Source organism: Bactrocera oleae, chromosome 6 (assembly GCF_042242935.1).
Source record: "Bactrocera oleae isolate idBacOlea1 chromosome 6, idBacOlea1, whole genome shotgun sequence".
Lineage (NCBI taxonomy): Eukaryota > Metazoa > Arthropoda > Insecta > Diptera > Tephritidae > Bactrocera > Bactrocera oleae.
The window spans coordinates 63,354,158-63,374,630 of record NC_091540.1 but is presented as its reverse complement, the minus strand read 5'-3'; the positions used below and the strand labels follow the sequence as shown (position 1 = coordinate 63,374,630).

General features: G+C 31.4%; 3 protein-coding genes across 3 annotated transcripts; 2 read left to right on the top strand and 1 right to left on the bottom strand.

The window, feature by feature from the left end:
* The first annotated feature begins 5,139 nt into the window (after window positions 1-5,139).
* Window positions 5,140-6,315, top strand: LOC106614120 (2-aminoethanethiol dioxygenase). The gene has a single exon (XM_014229671.3). It carries the CDS (start codon window positions 5,223-5,225, stop codon window positions 5,970-5,972), a length of 750 nt encoding a protein of 249 aa, XP_014085146.1. The 5' UTR covers window positions 5,140-5,222; the 3' UTR covers window positions 5,973-6,315.
* Window positions 6,285-8,737, bottom strand: Uba2 (Ubiquitin-like activating enzyme 2). The gene is made up of 4 exons (XM_014229670.3): window positions 8,465-8,737; window positions 8,249-8,403; window positions 7,900-8,187; window positions 6,285-7,836 (listed from the first exon to the last, which is right to left on the bottom strand). Exons 1-4 carry the CDS (start codon window positions 8,606-8,608, stop codon window positions 6,327-6,329), a joined length of 2,097 nt encoding a protein of 698 aa, XP_014085145.3. The 5' UTR covers window positions 8,609-8,737; the 3' UTR covers window positions 6,285-6,326.
* Window positions 8,738-9,170: 433 nt separating this feature from the next.
* Cds (CDP-diacylglycerol synthase) lies at window positions 9,171-16,228 on the top strand. Its single transcript, XM_014248284.3, has 9 exons — window positions 9,171-9,942; window positions 12,396-12,520; window positions 12,800-12,896; window positions 13,006-13,182; window positions 13,326-13,518; window positions 14,644-14,939; window positions 15,014-15,145; window positions 15,667-15,801; window positions 15,868-16,228. The coding sequence occupies exons 1-9, from the start codon at window positions 9,835-9,837 to the stop codon at window positions 15,946-15,948; spliced, it is 1,344 nt and encodes a 447-aa protein (XP_014103759.1). The 5' UTR covers window positions 9,171-9,834; the 3' UTR covers window positions 15,949-16,228.
* The last annotated feature ends 4,245 nt before the right edge of the window (window positions 16,229-20,473 follow it).

Genomic DNA, 20,473 nt, shown 5'->3' with positions numbered 1-20,473 from the left:
AAATATGTAGGTATATATAAAGATATTTGCGCGTTCTGCGCTTAATGAAGCGTAACAAATCGGTTAAAACAAATTGTCAACACCAGGGACACTGTAACATAAGTAATCTATGACAAACACGCTTCGTTAGACAAATAATGCGCACTTAACAATTCATATTTAAACACACCTTTGCTAAATACAATATATGACCGAACGTCTTGATGTTTTCCAACAAATATGAGGGCGAACCGATAAGTACTTGCCGCACGTTGGTGTGAAATGGTAATCGGAAGTTGTCAAGTCTGGTGAATACGGCGGGTGGTGTAGCAGCTCCCAGCCAATTACTTTGATTGTATCCTGAACCGATTTTGCTTTGTGTGCAGGTGCATTGTCGTGTAACAAAATTACTTTGGCGTGTCTTCTGGCCCAATCTGGTCGTTTTTCGAACAATGCATGGTTCAAATTGATTATTTGTTGTCTGTAGCGATTAGTATTAAAAGTTTCACCAGGTTTTAGAAGCTCACCACTTATTTACTAACATTTAGGATTCTTAAAAAAAATCCATTTTTCATCGCCAGTGACCATTTGAATTAAAACTGATTTTCTTTCGTGTCTTTGAAGCAAAATTTTACAACATTTCCCACACTTTTGTATCTTTTCCATAGCTTTCGAACGGTTTGAAATTGTTTGTTTTGCAACAGTTAACATGACCTACATTTGCTTTTGCCTTAAACTGTCATATTCATCCAATTCTTCCACGTTCTTCATTTCTCACATCAATATCATTATCTTTGAACTGTTGAAACCACATTTTTCTTGTTGCTTCTAAGAGAGCATGATCCCCACAAGCATTCGATGCGACTCTGCAGCACTTTTCTTCAAATGGAAACCAAAAATTAATGCTTTCCGCTAATCATCACTTTCCGGTACAAAATTTGATATTTTCAACACAATGAAAAAATATGATGTTGTTTGTTGAATGACTGTAAGGTTATTGAATGTAATTGACAGATGTCATGCAAACCAAACAAAAAAATTAAAGCTCGTTGACAACAAGTGTTCCCTACCAACACATTTGTATCTTAACGCTCACTTCATACCGGTACTACAAGATTCTCGGAGACGATTACTATGAAAATTTCAACCGAAGTAGAGTCGTAGCGAAGAGCGCTTGTATGCTTTATATGGAGACTCTTCTCCTTTGTAGGCGACAATACAAAATTAGTTTAACGAGTTAAAACGCTTACTTCTGGCTCAAAGAGTTCCTCTAAACTGCTTGCTACTGATACTGTCCCATAGGCGCACATATACGATGCAAATTGTCAAAGCTGTGGAGGAAGATGAATTGGAATAATCCAATGGCAAACTTTGCAAAGTGTCTGGACCACCTTAACAGATTTGTAATAAGCTTAAAGCGCTTCTTCGATCTATAAATGTCTGGTGGCGTTCACAGCTGTGCATGCAGGATGCTGTTTTACCTTTGGTAGCAAGATTAGCTCAATAACCTAACCTGACTTGACAAACGATACTTCAAAAAACTTTAAGCTTCCATTAATTTTTACAATATCCTTATTGGATTTTTTGAACTACGTACTTTTTTATACATTTTCAATTTTTGGCCAACACTCGACTTGTCAATTTTTTACGCAATTCAATAAACTCTCACAGAATTTCAAAATTAAGTAACAATAACATAAGGTAGCAAACAGGTTTGGTTTTTACACAAGTTAATCAATTGTTTATCTAAACTGCAGAACCACCCACTCGCGGACAATAATGTGTGCATCGCAAAATCAGCTTTTGGATCAATCCATTAATGAGTTTTTATAATCAACATTTGCCAAATGTGTAGGTTATTAGCAACGATTTTTATTTACTTTGAATTTTTGAACAAATCTTCGCTGTCGAAAAATTGCTTTATCATTATTATTGTAATTATGGGGACTTAAGCGCATTAATTGCACAATTTTCAGGAAATATTTCATAACTATTATTAATTGACAGTTCATAATTGCAGCTTTTATTTTGAGTTTTAATTGAATTAATTTATTAGAATCGCAAAAAGCTTTTTCTTTTAAGGTTATGTTGAGGCATTTGGCGCAGTTTACAATCAAAAGTTCGAGTTAATGTCACCTACGAAGGTCCAATAATTGAATACCATAAAAACAGATGTACTATAACAAATTATTATAAAAATAAATACCGTTGCAATTTATTTAACCGGAAATATAAATTTCAAAAACAAAATTTTTCTTATAAAAGCCGAGTGTGAAATGTGAGGTAAAAATGCCGACGGCATATTTTACTTGTAAAGATTTCAATCTATATTGACAAATGAAACAATTGCTTAATTAAGCTGAATTATAAGCTTTTTCTTAATATGTTACAAATTAACAAAAATGTAAACAAAATTCATGGAAAAATATAATTTTACCCAGCGATATATACAAATATACTCGAATGCTTTTGAATATTCTTATTAAATTTTGTGTAACATTTATATTCTTTTTTCCTAGAGTTTACTACCTCTTCTTCTTAATGTACTAAACGTTTTGAACTGAACTTGGTCTATTCATATTTATGAGTGTTTATTTTTAAAACAATCACCTTTCGGAAACATAATCGGAGTATTAACTCTCTTATGAACTTGGTTGGAAAAAAGGCTCTCTACATAGTTAAAACATGGCTCGATTCGAGATTGGAACCTACCACATACTCACAGCAGTTAGCTGTGACAGTTTACTTAAAAGCTTCTGTTACCTTGACTCCAAGCTCATATTAATGATCTACATATAGTAAATGAGAAGTTTGTAGACACCTAGCTAGCTCAAGCTTGAACTGATTGCATAATTCTTAATTCAATCATCGAAACATTCATCAAATTAATGGAAAATTCATGTAATTAATGTTTGAAAGAAATAAATCACCACATGTGCACATACATACATATGTACATATGTAAAATATCGCAAATTTTAATTTAACTGTTTAATTCATAATCTCGAGACATTAACCGAGACAGTTTTAGCTCATTAAACTCTTGCTACCCACCGTTATGGAAATATGTAACTGCTGTTAATGGAGCGTGTTTAAGAACTATAACGATGCAAATCGCTCGGAAACATATACATACATATTATTGTATATGTAGATACGTATTTATAATTTAAAAAAATATTACCATGACATGAACTAAGGTTAAAGTCAGTGTCAGCTCTTTGATTTATACTTATTGTATGTGAAAACATCCACATCTAATTCAGATGTACACATATTGAATATTATATTATATCTGAATTATATATATACAGCTGTTTGTTTACAACGCGAAAAGTTCGTTTCGCGATTTTTAATCATGACATGGAGTCAATGTTGCAGACTTGTTTTGGAACACTACTTTATCACGAACACGAGTATTTGAGTAGCGCAAAGCGTTCAATGAAGATCATGAAGTCATCGAAAACTGCCTTCGCCCGAGTTGTAGCTACTCTGGAGGGGAGGATCACAGGAGACACACTAATGATCACTTAGCGTAAAGAATGACAAACTAACTTTCGAGCGTCGAGAAACTAAAGATGAAACCGTCTTGATTCTACATACGACTGCTGCAAACTCCAGCAAAGATATCTCAGATATCGAGATCGTCAACTAAGCCTATACAGCATTTAGAGTCAAATCAAAGGCAGAGCTACAAGAAACCGATTCTTCGAACTCTTTACGACTATTTAGTATGACAAAAGAAGTATAACAGCTGGAAATGACGTCATGAAGTAACACTAGCAAGGGTAAAATTGTGGAGAACATTTGATAATTAGACCTTTCAATATTGTTATAATTCAATATTGTTTATATCTAATATATTGCACAACTAGAGATTCTCCATCATAGTAACTCCAAATATCACCCACTTAACAGAAGAACATAGGTATGCTACTATGTATCCTTTCTTTTAGCTTTGGTGTTTTCTGTGTCATAACTTAAGAACATCTAATTAACTTGCAAATATTTTAAAGTGTTTGAGATTTCATTAAAAGCGTCCATTTAAAAGCTTGTCACACTGTCAATTGGGCCTAACTATCAAAGAAAAAATTCAAGTTCATTTTATGGTATATAATTGTACCATACAAGCTTCTCGTACTTCTTTCGTTGATATATATACATACGCCCCTGTTCGTTTATATTTACACCCATGATCGTGTTTTAATGACATTGCTTGTTTGAGGATTAGCTAATGCCTCCGGCATTGAATTGTCGAGTCAACAACTTTGCCAAAGATTTGAGAACATGTTTTTCGACAACAGTCAACATGGCGGACATGGCAATATATAATATACATACATATGTACAATACACGTGAATAGAGATATGTACAGGTTGCTACATACATACAGAACGGTCACAGTTCCGGTCAACCAGCTTATTTTTTTACGAGGAAGTGATCACATTGCCTACAGGAACGCGGCGGTCGGCTAAAGGTGATTGGTACACACGCTGATTTGTCACCATCACAGCGGAAGATCCTCTGATGAAGACAATTCTCACGACTGCCGGTTTTATGGTATCGGAATTGTCACGAATTTTATTTGGGACTATCACCTTTCACGAACGATCACTAATTGTATAGTTCTCAAAGTGGTATGGGAATTATTCAAAATAAAAAAAATTAAACGAAATGTGTAGTCTAAAACTTCGATTTTGTAGACAAAGAAGTTCGGTATACGTTTCGCCTTAACCTCACTTTTCCAAGGAAGTCGCTACTGGCCTGTTTGTCGGATTTTCATTTAAATAACTGATCCACTAGAAATTTGTCGAAAGTATAATAATTGTCGTCAACTATTCCAGAGTTATATATTATATATTTTATAGGGTATCTAGCGTTTTATCTTTGGTGTTACAAAATTCGTGGCAAAGTCAATACACCCTGCGCAGCATATAAAAATTTGTATAGGTATATCAAAATTTATATCTTTGTTTACACTGAGTTCTGAACACCCTAAATCCGAAATCGATAAATTTCAGTAAACCAGTATTTCATAAAAATATCGGGAAATATTATCGAGTTAATTATTAGGACCCAAGGTGGCATCTCTATACATTTAATTCGAGTGGCATCACTAAAAGTAACCACAACATTGAACAGATGTTCATTTTTGACATATTGAAAAAATCACGACCATTATTTATTAGTGCGAAAACTTTTCATTCACTTCGACTATAACTAACAACTAAGTGTTTTAAAAATGTCTATGTTGTTATTAAAAATCTTGCGACAAGCATTCAAAACATTCGATCAATCCAATAAATTGTCTTTCAATACGAATTTCGCTATGCTTAAGCAACTAACGGAGCTATTAACATATTTGGACATACAGTTTGAGCCACAAGAATTTGAAACATTATTCAAGAAACCTGGACGAGCACCATGCACGTATGTGCATATTTTGGAAAATGATGTTGTATCCATGAGTGTATTTGTGATGCGTGAAGGTTATACAATGCCGCTGCATGATCATCCGTGTATGCATGGACTTTTACGCGGTATTTACGGAAAGCTAAAGGTGCAAAGTTATACCAAACAACCATTAAAACCAAATGAACCGCTGTATGACCCCAAGGCTTTGGAGGTTTGTGTTAAAGCAAATGAACCGAAATTCGTCAGTTCAAGTACAGAATGCGCAACGCTAACACCCACTGAACGCAATTATCATGAAATTACCGCCGTTGGTGGCATGGCAGCATTCTTCGATATACTTAGTCCTCCCTATGAAGCAGATATTCCCATATATGGTAATCGACGTTGTAACTTTTATCGTGTCGTTGAACCAAAGCCTATATCTACCATCGGCTGCGACGCCGGCTTAAATGAAAAGCCATCATCATTGAGCTTACAGCGCATACCGACACCGCGTAGCTACTATTGTGATACTGCTGAAACACCGGAAAAGGTGCTAAGCTACACTTATCTATTTACAGATGAAGAATACAGTTAATTGTAAACATATTATAGATACATATTTAATTATAGATGATAATGCCAAATTTAAATTTAACGTGGATATGTGTGTGTGTGTATCTTAAGGAATCGTTGTAATCACTTTCAACTTAAAGATATTTTCTTACCGTGCTAGATATTGTATGCTTTAATGGAATGTAGAGTCTAGACTGTTTAAAAAAAAAACATCACATGTACGGGTGACGTTTTAATTATTGATGTTAAGAATTATAATAAGAATGACTATAAATAAATTTATTTGACTTAAAAATTAATAATACAATACTTCATGAATATAAAACACTTCCGATTTTTCGCAATATAATGAATATGAATGTTTATTGTAAATTGTTCAATCAATATTTATAACTTCATTTGAGAAAACATTGCTGGTATCAGAACGCATACGTTTAATTTGCGTTGGGCCATCATCTTCTTCATCGTCCGAATCTTTAATTTCGGTAATGTCTTCAACAATCGTTTCAGACGGTTTGCGTTTAATACTACGTTGAAGTGGCGGTGGTGACTCCTTAACGGGACTGGTAACAGACAATTTGTCGGTCGCCGCAACAACATTTTCCTCTGCATTACCGTCTTCATCATCCTCTATTAAACATAAATCATCATCATCGTCCACGACTTCGGCCACCCGACTCTTTTTGGATGTAGATGGACCATCTGCGCTGTCATCTTCTTCAGTTTGTTTAGCTGCTTGTTTGCCATTACTTTCTTTCACAACTGGTTCACTATCCTTTTGTTTTATTTGACTGCTATCCGAGGCTACTTCGAATAACGACTCATCACGTTCGGAATCAAAATGTATTACAATAACTTCAAGTTCATAGTTTTGGAAGAAATCATCACATTTGAGTACTACACCATCGACGATACCCATTTCCGACATGAGCTTCTCCTCATTACACTCTGTTTCACCTTCTTCCGATGATATAACCACAATACCCTTATTCGGCTCTACGACATCGGGGTTAACCATATTAAGAGTTTTAATGAGAACATCATCACGAAAGTCCTTTATGCGCATGCGTTTAGTGTCAATACGTATATGCACGGCAGGTTCTGAAGAGCACACTATACAGTTTGGATTCGGTGCTGTAAGGAACTTTTCCGGTACCAACAGTTGCTGACGTGGATTCTGTCTCAAACGCATATACACCGACTTGCATTTATCGAGTTGACCCTGCAATACCTTGAAAGTCTGCAAGACCACAACACCGGCTGTTATTGCATTGGTTGTAGCTATAGCTGGTATAATATTGCCGGCCATGCTTTTTACTTCGAAACGTGATTTGCGCCCAATTTCGAAAATATAAGCACGTATATTTGCACAAGCAGCCACAAAATCCATTGCCGGCTGATCATCTTTGTCCCATACCAGTGACTCGCCATCATCTAGATTTAAAAAGCTTGTACTTAATTTCTTCAAACAATCTCCAAACACAGTGGCACATTCAGCTAGCGACCACACTTTATGATAATGTTTTGTAGTATCCTTTAGGGCTTCAGCAGTTACCCCTACGCCATTATCCTGTTTGATCAGTACATTATCCCATTTCAAAGGTGTTGGTGCCTTACGTTCTTTCCAAAGGTTTGACATGGATAGCAAATAATTTATGTCGTCAAAGAAGAATTTGTTAAATAGTGTAGCAGCATCATAGCTAGAATCTTTGGCCCATTGTCGAGTATTTACGCGAGCAACATTGCCCGTTTCAGTCTCTGGTATGGTTTTAGCGACTTCTTTATCCTCATTTTCGCTTTTCTCTTCAGAGTCTACTGTATTAGCTTCGGGATCGGCCATATCCGGCGATATATCCTCATCTTCCACGCTTTCGCCGAATAATTGACTAAAATTAAAAAAAAAACGCACATTTATCCTAATTGTCTTTGATTATTTAGACTTGACTTACTTGAAAAGATGCTTAGCCCAAACTATGCAATGAATGGGTTCAGATGGTGTGTTGCGTATAGTACAACCGGGAAATGTCTTTTGTTTCGCCTTTGGTGTGCATTCATAACACTGTGTTAGACCTTTTTTGATCAATTCAACTTGTCCGTTATAACCAGCAGTACCACTCTCAATCAGTGGCACTTCGGCATGTAAGCACATACGATTGACATGATTACGCGCAGCACGATTATCGAGAGCATTTAGCACAATGTCAAACTTTTTGAAGAAACTCACACCATAATCCGTGCTGAAATTAAACAAAAACAAATAAATTAGGTACAAAAATTAAAATCGGTGTGTAAACTTACGACATAATGCTGTCATGATATGCTTTAATATTCACATCTGGATTAAACTGCAATGCGCTTTCGCGTGCCACATGTGCTTTGGATTTGCCCACATGCTCACGATGGAACAAAAATTGGCGATTTAGATTGCTCAAGTCAATGGTATCTAAATCGATCTAATGAAAAAGTGCAATTATTAAAACTTTCTAACTGACATTTTATCTGCTAGTAACTTACAATTTCGATATCAGGAAAGCCAGAAAGCACTAAATTCTTTAGTATCTCGCAACCAATACCACCCGCGCCAACCACCAATATTTTTGATTTCTGCACATTTTCCTGTAGCGTTGACGGGAACACACCATTTAACGCAGCCGCCATTGTAATATTTTTATATTTATTGTTTCGTTTTTATTTGCACCAAATTATTCAATAACTTTTTATTTTTGCACACAAAATGAGGTAAACCGGAGTGATTCAATAAACCCTCTACAGAAAAAGACGCTGCAACCTGTGCTGCCAATTTCGTTTTAATGGTAATATTGCCATATTAACATAAGTAACTAATTATTATTTCTGATGCAGACATGTAATAAAGTTATCGATAACATTTTGCAGCATGCACTCAAAATAGCTGTTTATTTTTATGTATTTTACCAATGCTATTGTTTTCTGAAATGTTTATCAATTATGGGGATATTTTGTCTACATGATAGATGGTTCAGAAAGGAAAAAGGTGAATTTAGTGATTCCAATCGTGACCAATGGAATTTAAAAGCAGTTTTAGGTTGTTGTTGTTTAACTGATTAGTAGGTATCGCTTGTATGACGTGTACCAATGATTCATATATCTGAATTTCGGGCTTGTTATCACTATGAAAATAAATATTTACACCAGTCCGGCAACTCTGTTAGTATTCTGTATTGATTAGAAAAATCATTGCATTGTATTTTGGAAGCAATTTTTGTTGTGGCGGCGAAAAACAAGTGAAGAGCGCATTATCAAGTATTAAATTAGTTGCAATGCATTTCATTCAACTTTATAAAATAAATAATTCTACGTATAGCTTTAAAAGCAAGTAAAAAGTAGATGCTAGGAAGCATCTGTATTTACCGTGAAGGCGCTAGTAAAGGTGGTGGTGCCAGGTGAACACAACTGGAGACGTAGATATGCCAAGCATAGATCAACCACCATACGAATAAAAAACATACTACTGTCTGTGGCGACGGCGCAAATGAGGCAATCCATACACAAACGTCGAAAAATATGACAAAAAAAATTTTATGAAAGAAAAACAGAAAATTTTTCAGTGAAAATTTGTTTCTAGTGGTGGACGGACCAAAACACGCAATACTCGTACTTACTGCTATAAACATACCTACATACATATTTTATTGCTCTAGCACTAAATTGGTGCAAATATATATCATTAAATTGCTGGAAATTAATACTATACACATATATACATAATATACAATATAAATCAGCGACGACGACATTGAAAAATTTAAAACCAGCAGTGCTTTGAAAAATTAATTGTGAAAATCGGTCAAAGTAAATACATAAATTAATTGCGTTGACTAGTTCATTGACGTAGAGGCATAACTATGGCTGAGGTCCGACGTAGAAAAGGGGAGAACGATGCTAGTGACGATGCTGGAGAGAAAGCAGGAGAAGGTGACAAACGTAACTCAGCGGCGGACTCATCTGATCATGTAAGTAATAGGATCGGCTTTGAATGCATTTTTAATTCACAGGTGGTGCCCGATTGAAGAGAAGCTAAGGCAAAACAGTAAATTGAAAATTAAATATTCTTTCTGCATTTTCCATAATAAATGTCCCCTGAATAAGTCATAGTTATCAAAATTTATATATATAGGCGTTCCAGTAATCAGATTAGGTGTAAACTTATCTCGAGATTTGAAAAACGCCAATCACTGCCTTTAAATACCCCTTAAGATAACAAAAAAAAATTGTGTATTTAAGCAATACATACAAACATGTACACTTGTACACACAACGTATCAGTTATTAATTAATTTATGTTGTCTGCTTATCTGCTAATAATTAGGAGCATTTGTAATTAAAGAAAAAATGTGACCAGCATAAAACGTTTCGACGTCGTCACCAAATTTACTATTTTCCTGAATGTTATTTGAATAAAAAATATACATAGGTGTACATGCAATTGCAAAACTCAAGCTAGCCAGTCAAAAGTCCACCCAAGAGGGGAAAGGTCTGAGGCCGTAAAAATCTTTAGTTTAAGTAACAAATAAAATAAGGAATCAGCTGACACTTGTTTGAAGATGCACATTTATACATATGTAATTTATGTAAATAGAGGGATGTCAATATATTTTGTAATAGCGGTGCAATATATATGTGTATATCTACGAGCGCATAAAGCAAAGGGAATCCAATTAGTGTAGTGTACATACACGTGCCATTAGTTACAAACATATATTTTATACATATGTGCTCATATATATGATTTCTTGCATACTTGTTTGTATATACTGGGTATATGACGTTTTGATTGCGCCAACATTTAGATTAGCAAAGCGCAAATATCTGCAATGAACTGCAATCAATTTTTCAAAGCTTGAAATTTTTTTATGATGGCAAATGCTCAAACGAAAACAAAGGACTTCCAGTGCCACAGTGATTTCAAAAATTAACATAAGGTATAGGAATGTAACATATAAGTATCTAAGTTAGGTCGCTACAGAATAAACAATAATAAATAAATAGGTATGTATGTATGCCTGATTATTTCATTCATTAGGGTCAGCTCCCACGCATATAAAACCAAGTAAATAAGTTGTTGCTTTATTTCTGTGCATACACTAACAACCTCAACATGAAGCCAGAACAGGCAATAAATTTCTATGGTATCCTATTTGGATGCTAATTTTTACTTTCTGTGCGGGTGTCATGTTGCGATATTAGGATTCTAAATCGTGTTTGTAAAGTCGCCTCTGCATGCGTTTTATACACTGTCATACACATATATCTATGTACAATATATGTTTGCTTCTGTGCATTTTTAAAGCTGTCGGCAAAATTGCATTACTTAGGTCAATATAAAATGTTATTCGCAGTGTTATATCGAGTCGCCACATTCCATTCGTCTACAGCGCTGTTGTGGCTAATGGCATACATATATAGCGTCTGTTAATTAATTTTCCCATCTTCTCACTGATAACTCTGTTAGTGGCAATCATTTTCCACCAACGGCGACCGTTTATTTATACAACTTATATGAATATACACGTACATGCAAACATACATACATTATTATATTCAAATCAGGAAAACAAATTTTCGCTTTAAATTTGAATCGCAGTTATCACGTTTACATCCACGACTTTATGGGCATATGACGATGAATGCAAAACGTATAATTCTATGACAAAGCACTAATACTGAATCATAAAATAGACTCTTCATAATTAAGATTTATTTGCTTTTTATAACCTGAACATGGTGTTTAAGTTTGTTACGAAGTTTGTAATACCTAAAGGGAAACGGCGGAGTCGATTTAGCCATATCCACCTGACGGCCATTATATACGCGCACTCAGTTTTTGAGATATCGATTTGAAATTATGCACACGTCCTTTTCTCCACAAGAAACTACTCATTTGTCGGAATTGACGATATCGGACCACATAAGCATATAGCTGTCATACAAACTGATCTATCAAAATCAAGTCGTTATATGGAAATCTTATTTAATTGCAAAGATATTCTTACTTAATTTGGCATAGATTATTACCCAAAGCAGCACAAAAATCTCCGAAGAAATTATTCAGATCGGATCACTATAGCATATAGCTGACATACAAACTTACAAATCATAATCCAGTCGTTGTAAGGAAAACTTTTTTATTTGACAAGATATTTTAACGTAATTTGGCATAGATTATTGTCCAATCCAACGGTACAATCTACGAACATATTGTTCAGTTCAGACCACTATAGCATATAGCTGCCATACAAACTGATCGATCAAAATCAAGATAGAAGTGTTTTTATACTCTTTTATGCTATAAACAATACACCTGTGAAGTGTATTAAAACTTGTTTTAATTCATAGATTAAAAAATTTGCATTTACTGTGTGATAAATAGAATAATTTAAATAAGTATTTTTTGCATTTCCACCAGGTTGATTCGGAGGAGGAAAAATTGCCGGAGGATAAGTTCGTAGATGAGTTATCTAAAACGCTTCCACAAGGCACTGATAAGACACCGGAAATTTTAGATTCAGCATTAAAAGATCTACCGGATAGGTAATTATACATATTAAAAACGCAACAAGCAAAAAATAACAACAGCTGGCACATATCAGCATGCTCTGCTTACAGTGAATATTAGAAAAAAGTAAAATAGATTGCGCATGCAATCGCGTGAATAGACGCTATTACACACGTTAATAAATAGATACAGTTATGTACATATGTTTGCTTTTGTTTGTTTTCGCACATATTAATGGTATTTTAATCGCTAGCGTTCTATTTATGTGCAATACAATAACTTTTTCTACAAAACACTTTTTTTCTCTACTTTAGATGGAAGAATTATGTGATTCGTGGCATCTTCACTTGGATTATGATATGCGGTTTTGCACTAATCATATACGGCGGACCACTGGCGCTTATGATAACGGTAATTAATTGCGCAAATATTTATACTATAAAAATATGAATATTATAAAAAACATTAATATTATGTTTATATTATAAAAATTTGCTTTCTCTTTTAAATTTGGTTGTAGACTCTGCTGGTACAAGTCAAGTGTTTCCAAGAAATCATTTCCATTGGTTATCAAGTCTATCGCATACATGGTCTACCCTGGTTCCGTAGTTTGTCATGGTATTTTCTATTGACATCGAATTACTTCTTCTACGGTGAAAATTTAGTGGACTATTTTGGCGTAGTTATTAACCGTGTGGTAAGAGCGCTGGCGTTTGTCATTAACAAAATACAATATAAAAAATTTTAACTAAAAATATTTTCTATTTTTATATTTGCCGATAATACATATGTGCAACTACAACTACAACTATGACATATAATAACAATCACGTAATGTAGGAATATTTGAAATTCTTGGTGACCTATCATCGTTTCCTATCGTTTGCACTGTATTGCATTGGTTTCGTCTGGTTTGTGTTGTCGCTGGTGAAAAAGTATTATATGAAGCAGTTCAGTCTCTTCGCTTGGACACATGTCTCGCTGTTGATTGTGGTCACACAGAGTTATTTGATCATACAGAATATTTTCGAAGGTGTGTATGCACGTTTGCTTTGCTAACAGTATTAGCCATTTTGCATATTAGTTTATTTATTATCATTATTATACCCTGAATAGTGTATATTAAGTTTGCCCCAGAGTTTTTAACACCTAGAAGGAAACGTTGAAGACTATAAAATATGTACATAAATGATCATCATGATGAGCTGAGTTGATTTAGCCATGTCCGTCTGTCCATCCGTCCGTCGAGTCAGTTTTTGAGATATCACTCTTAAATTTAGCCTATAACCTTTTCTTACCAAGAAGCTGCTCATTTGTCGGAATGGTCGATATCGGACCACTATAGCTTATAGCTGCCATACAAACTGAACAATCGGAATCAAGTGCTTGCATGAAAAACTTTTTCATTTGACGAGATATGTTCATGAAATTTGGAACGGATCATTATCTAAGGCAATAATGGAATCTCCGAAATTGTTCAGATCGGATCACTGTAGCATATTGCTGTCATACAAGCTGAATGATCGGAATCAAGTTCTTCTAAGGAACCTTTTGTATTTATGAAGGGTATTATAGCTTCGGTCCAACCGAAGTTAACTTTTTTACTTGTTTTTTAATTAAATTATTATATTTTGTATTTTTATAGATTTAGGGATATTTTTAGCAAATCCAGTAAATTATGTAGCCATGCCATATAAAATTGGTCAAATACTGTTATTTTAATGTCAAATTTAATTTAAATTTTTTTTTTTAATAATATATAAATAATTAATTTATAAAATTTAAATTTTATATAATTTAAATACTTTAAAGGCAGCTCATTTTAATTTTAAGGCGTTGTATTATTTAATATATTTATTTATTTATTTATGTTGTTGTTGTTGTTGTAGTGGCAGAACATTGTTGTTGCTTGAACCCTAATTCTTAGCCAGCAAGCGGCTGCCAACGCGGCAACATTCTTCTGAATTATTTGGGAAATATAATATTTTGTACTGCTACAACAACATCAACAACAATTAAGGGACTATCATTTCATAAATATATTTATTAAGATTTTTATCTATTTTATTTTTGTGATGGTTTATTCACTTACATGCATGCATTTCTCACGTTCATTCATTTAGTATAATTTTCAAAAAATTTCCATTTCCCTTTTCAGGTCTCATTTGGTTCATTGTGCCCGTATCGATGATTGTATGCAACGATGTAATGGCCTACATGTTTGGCTTCTTCTTCGGTCGTACACCACTAATTAAATTAAGTCCGAAGAAGACATGGGAAGGATTTATTGGTGGTGGTTTTGCGACAGTTATCTTTGGCATTATCTTCTCTTACATTCTCTGCAATTATCAATATTTTGTATGCCCAATACTGTATTCCGAGGAATTGGGTCGCATGACAATGGCTTGTGAGCCAAGTTATTTGTTTACGAAGCAAGATTATAGCCTAAGTGTGGTGAGTTAACAGTCTTAGGCTACAACAACTGAATATTTACAACAATAAATATTTTAACTATACTCTAATTGCAGTTTGGCATCGGCAAGTCGCTTAGTATATATCCATTTGTATGGCATTCGGTGGCATTGAGTTTGTTCAGCTCGATTATCGGTCCGTTTGGCGGTTTCTTCGCTTCTGGCTTTAAGCGTGCATTTAAGATAAAGGTAATTGAATGCAAATGACGTACTTATTATTTTTATGCCCCCTGGTCAGAATATATTAAGTTTACCACGATGTTTGTAACAACCAGATGGAAACGTCTCCTAGAATCTCTCTTATAAAATATAATATATATAAATGATCAGCGTGACGAACTAAATCGATCTCTGTATATATACGAACTAGTCACTCAGATTTTGAGATATAGATGCAAGAAACTGTTCATTTGTCGGAATCGCCGATATCGGACCATTATAGCATATAGCTGTCATGTCCGATCAAAATCAAGTTCTTGTATGGAAAATTTTTTTATTTGAAAAGATAACCTGACGAAGTTTGGCATGTATAATTGTCCAAAGATTATAGTTGGCATACAAACTGACCGATCAAAATCAATAAAAAGTTCTTTTATATCCTTTTATGCTATATGAGATGCCCCTGAGAAGGCTGTTATATCTTCGTTGCAGCCGAATTTAACGCTTTTTCTTTTATTATTATTGTTGTTTTTTTCACATTTATTCCACAGGACTTCGGTGATATGATACCCGGACATGGCGGTATTATGGATCGTTTCGATTGCCAATTCTTAATGGCCACATTTGTGAATGTTTACATTTCCAGTTTTATTAGAACGCCAGCACCATCCAAGATATTGACACAGGTGAGCTACATTTTTATTTTGTTTTTGAACAATTTATAACAAATTATTCCCAATTCTCTCTGCCAGATTTATAACTTGAAACCGGAGCAGCAATTGCAAATTTTCCAATCACTCAAAGATAGTCTTGGCGACTTGATAACCAACTAGAGATTTTGCAAAAACTATTAAATTTAAGCGTATACTATACTGACAAAACAAAAACAAAAACACATATACGAATACTACATATTTGTTAAAGAATGATATCAATAATTTAGCTATTTGTTTATTTGTATTATAAATATTGAATGCGTTGTTCATATATAAGTTTTTTTAACTTAGCATAAAAGCGAGTAAAGAAAAAAAGAGCGATCTCCACTGTTAATGCTGAATTCGTATAAACACTCAAATATATGAAATGAAAATTAACGGCAGATGCGCCGATGTAGTGGGTGGTTTTGGAAAAAAAATTACTAAATTTCTTTAGTTTTTTATAAACTTTTTTTAAAAAAATAAAAAAAAAATATTTGATATAATTTTTTTTATAAATTTAAAAAAAAATTAAATTTTTTTGTTTATATATTTTTTATAATTTTGGTTTTTATAAATTTTTAAAACATATAATTTATTTATTTTTTTATAAATTTTTAAAAAATATAATTTTATTTTTATAAATTTTTAAACAATATAATTTTTTTATTTATAATTTTTTATAATATTTTAAAAAATATAATTTTTTTTATTTTTTTATTTATTTTTGTTTTGTTTTTACAGACTGTTACTTGACACCGCGACAAACTAAAGCTTCCTTTAGACTAATAATAATTAAGTTAAAAAAACTTTACTTAAGTGTGAGTGCTTCTCAATGTATTACCACAAGTTACGGTAAATTGACAGTTTTATCTGTACAACATACCGTCATTCTATAATAGTTGTTGTTTAAGTACATTTCAAGAAAATTAATCATTTACAGTTATTATGAGTGTATTTTTTTACTAGCTTGTCTTCGCTAATTGTTGTTTGCTGCGAAATAAGACGAGCATAACTCAATTGTTAGATATAGAGAAATATAGCTAAAAAAGAATTCAGTTTAAAATTTAAAAAAAGATTAGAAATATTAGTTTTTGAACTACTTGTGGTTACTAATGGTATTGCATTCAATTATTGTTTTAATTCTTTTGGTTTCTAAATCTTATTATTTATTTAATTTTTTTAATTTAAATTTTTTTTTTCAATTATATTTTTTTTTTGTTTTGAATTCAAATTATTGAATCTTATAATTATAATATTTTTTAATTGCAATTTTTTTTTTAATTTTTTTTTTTAATTTTTTTTTAATTGCGGATTTTTAATTTTGATTTTTTTTCAAAAAAAAATTTTATTTTTCAATATTTTTTAATTGCATTTTTATAATATTATTTTTTATTTTAATTTACATTTTTTATTTTATTATTAACTTAACTTCTTGTATTTCTCTTGATTTCCTCAAATTAGCTTAATAAAACTAAATCCTTTGTATGGTGAAAAACAGAACAAACAGTCGACAAAATATGTGTTTTTGATTTTTAAGCTTAAAAATCAGATCTTTAAAATATATGTAAAACATAAGCATAAAAAATAGGCTAATTCGCTTGTTAAAATCTGCTAATTGACGCATATGATAAACTGTGAATGTCATGTCTTTTTTTTTTTATTTGACATAATAGTTTTTTTTAAAATAATAGTTCAAAATTGTACTGTAATTGAAATTTTGAAAATTAAAATTTGGAAAATGTAAATGATTGGGATAATGGTCATAATCATGAGAGTGGAATTCCACTAAAGCTGCTGGCTAAGTGAAGCATCTGTGCGTGCTGGTTTCGAATGCCGAAAATCGTCCACAATATAAAATTCAAGCTGTAGAATGGTAATTGCATAGGTTTAACTACTAGTTGTTTATGCTAAAAAAAAATTAAATTTAGGTTCAATCTACATTTCACACATAAATATATAAACATTTATGCACACATACTTACATATATGCATAACTACATATATACATTTCCGCTGATTGTTATGTTTCAATTTAATAAAGAAGCTAGTGCAATACTTAGACTAACCCATAACATATAATACATACATACATACCTTTGGTACATCCCACCGCTAGGATGTACAGGAACAAGATGTGGGATAGAAAAAAATTAAGAAAAAATTAGTTTTAGTTTTTTTAACTTTAATATTTTTAATATTTAACAAAAAAAAAAAAAGAATTACCGTTTTTTAGTCAATATTATATTAAATCAGTTGTTAATATATACTAATTACATACATACATATGTATATGTATAAAAAAGCATACACACAAACATATAAACACATATAAAATATAAAAATAATTCAATACAAATATATAATTCTGCATAGTACATTTAACTTATGTCTGCATGTAATTGATGTTAATTGAAAAGTAAAACAAACAGTAAGTAACAAAGGCTATGACACTTTAGACAATTTCGAAAAAGTATATTTTAGGAAAAATATTGTGAAGTGAGTGTGTCATATTTTAAGCATGAAATTGTGTTTAATAATTGCAAGTCGGGATAAAAATATTAATTTTGCCATGTAGTTGTAAAGTAATGCAACTCATTGCAGCGTGGCAAATAATGCATTAAAAAAATAACTCAATTACAATTTGAATACAATTTTTTTTTGTTTGAAATCATGAAAATCTGTATTAAAAACAATTTCTGAATGTATTTTTAACCCCAAATACTGTATTCAAAAAATGTTGATTCCAAATTCCAAAATTAAGAATAAAAAAATTTAATCCCAAATACCGGATGGAAAAATAAAAAAATGCAAAACCGAAAACTGGCATAAAAAACAAAAAAAAATTAATCCCAAAAATAAAATTAATTTTTTTTATTTAATTCTATATTCGGGCTAGTAATTAGCCATTAATTAACAAGCTAAACACTTTTACGCGAAAATGGTAGAACGCACTTTGTGAGCTTAATTTCAATAAATTATCATTATCAGTTTAGCTATTTTAGTCTTATTTATATTTAATTGTTTTTAATTACAGTGTTCCGTTAGAAATATGTAAATCTCTCATTTTTATACCTATACATGCCCGCTTTTAATTTAAAAAAAATTTAACACCAATTTTTAGATTAAAATTTCGCAATTTTTAATCCAAAACACCGTGCATTTCAACGTTTATTAACAAATTGAAAAAAAAATTTCAATTATCAAATTTTTATCGCAAACATTTTGGATTAAGAAGTAAATTTTAATTTTTAAATATACATATGAATTTGTATCCATACATACTTTTTAATTTTAAATTGAAAATTTAATTTTTAATCCCAACATGCGACTTCGATTACAAAAAAATTTAATTAAATTTAAATTTTTAAATTTTAAATATCTTTGATTCCAATTTTATGATTAACAATTGAAAATTAAAAAAAAATTTAAATTATATTTTTAAAATATAAAAAATTAGATTTTCAATTTTTAATCCAAAATGTTTGAGAATTTTAATTTTGAAATATATATTAATATTATTTATTAATATAATATAAATATGTATCCATACATACTTTTTAATTTTTAATCCCAACATACGATTTTGATTGGAAAATTGAAATTCAAATTTAAAATATCTTTAATTCCGATTTTGGGCTTAAAAATTTTAAATTTAAAAAATTTTAATTATATTTTGAAAATTGCAAAAATTAGATTTTCAATTTTTAATTCCAATTTTGAGATTAAAAATTAAATTTTAAATGTTTAGTTCGGATTTTGGAATTAAAAATTGAAGTTAAAATAATTAGAATTAAAAATTCAAATTATAAAAATAAAATAATTTTTTCAATTTTCAAAATATAATTTAATATTTTTTTTTTTTAATTTTTAAGCCCCCAATTGGAAACAAAAATTTAAAATCTTACTTTAAATCCAAATTTTTTAATTAAAAAATTCGCAACTCTGCAATACACATAAATTGCATTACCATGGTAGTCGAGCCCACAAAAGCCAAATTTTTTTGAAACGAAATTAAATGAAGACCTTTTTGAATACAAATATTTCAACATTTTATTATCGAAACCTTAATCTTGCAGTCAGAAAGTTAAAAAAGATATAGTATATATTTACATAATTTTTCATTAATTATTAATAAAAAAAAACCGACTCTTAATTATTGCATATTTATTTTAATGAGAGAAAATATTAAATGAGTTCGTCGAATTATAAAAATATTTCAATTTATGGGAGCAGCATTCATTTAAAATTAATAGAAATTTTGTGTAAAAAAATGAATACCTGAGTATTGTGAAATAAATGTATATCTTATGAAAAACAAAAAATCAAGTAAATAAAAGTCTTATTTATTTGTAGTATTCTTGCAGGACGCTTAAAAAATATATATTACACATTTCTTTACACACATACAAACTAAATAATATACTTAGACGTATGTGTAACGTGCATCTATACAGAAATCTGGATTCACATATATATATTTTATTTTTTAAACCAACTTTTTTTTAAACAAGCCAGCTGAAGTTTATTATATATATATATAATATTTGTGTTTTTTTTTTTGCGTTCAACAAATTTCTCGCTTTCATATTAACTCTAATCTAACATATCTTATAATAGTTGCGCAATCTCGCATTTGTTATACAAAGCTAAGTAATTAACC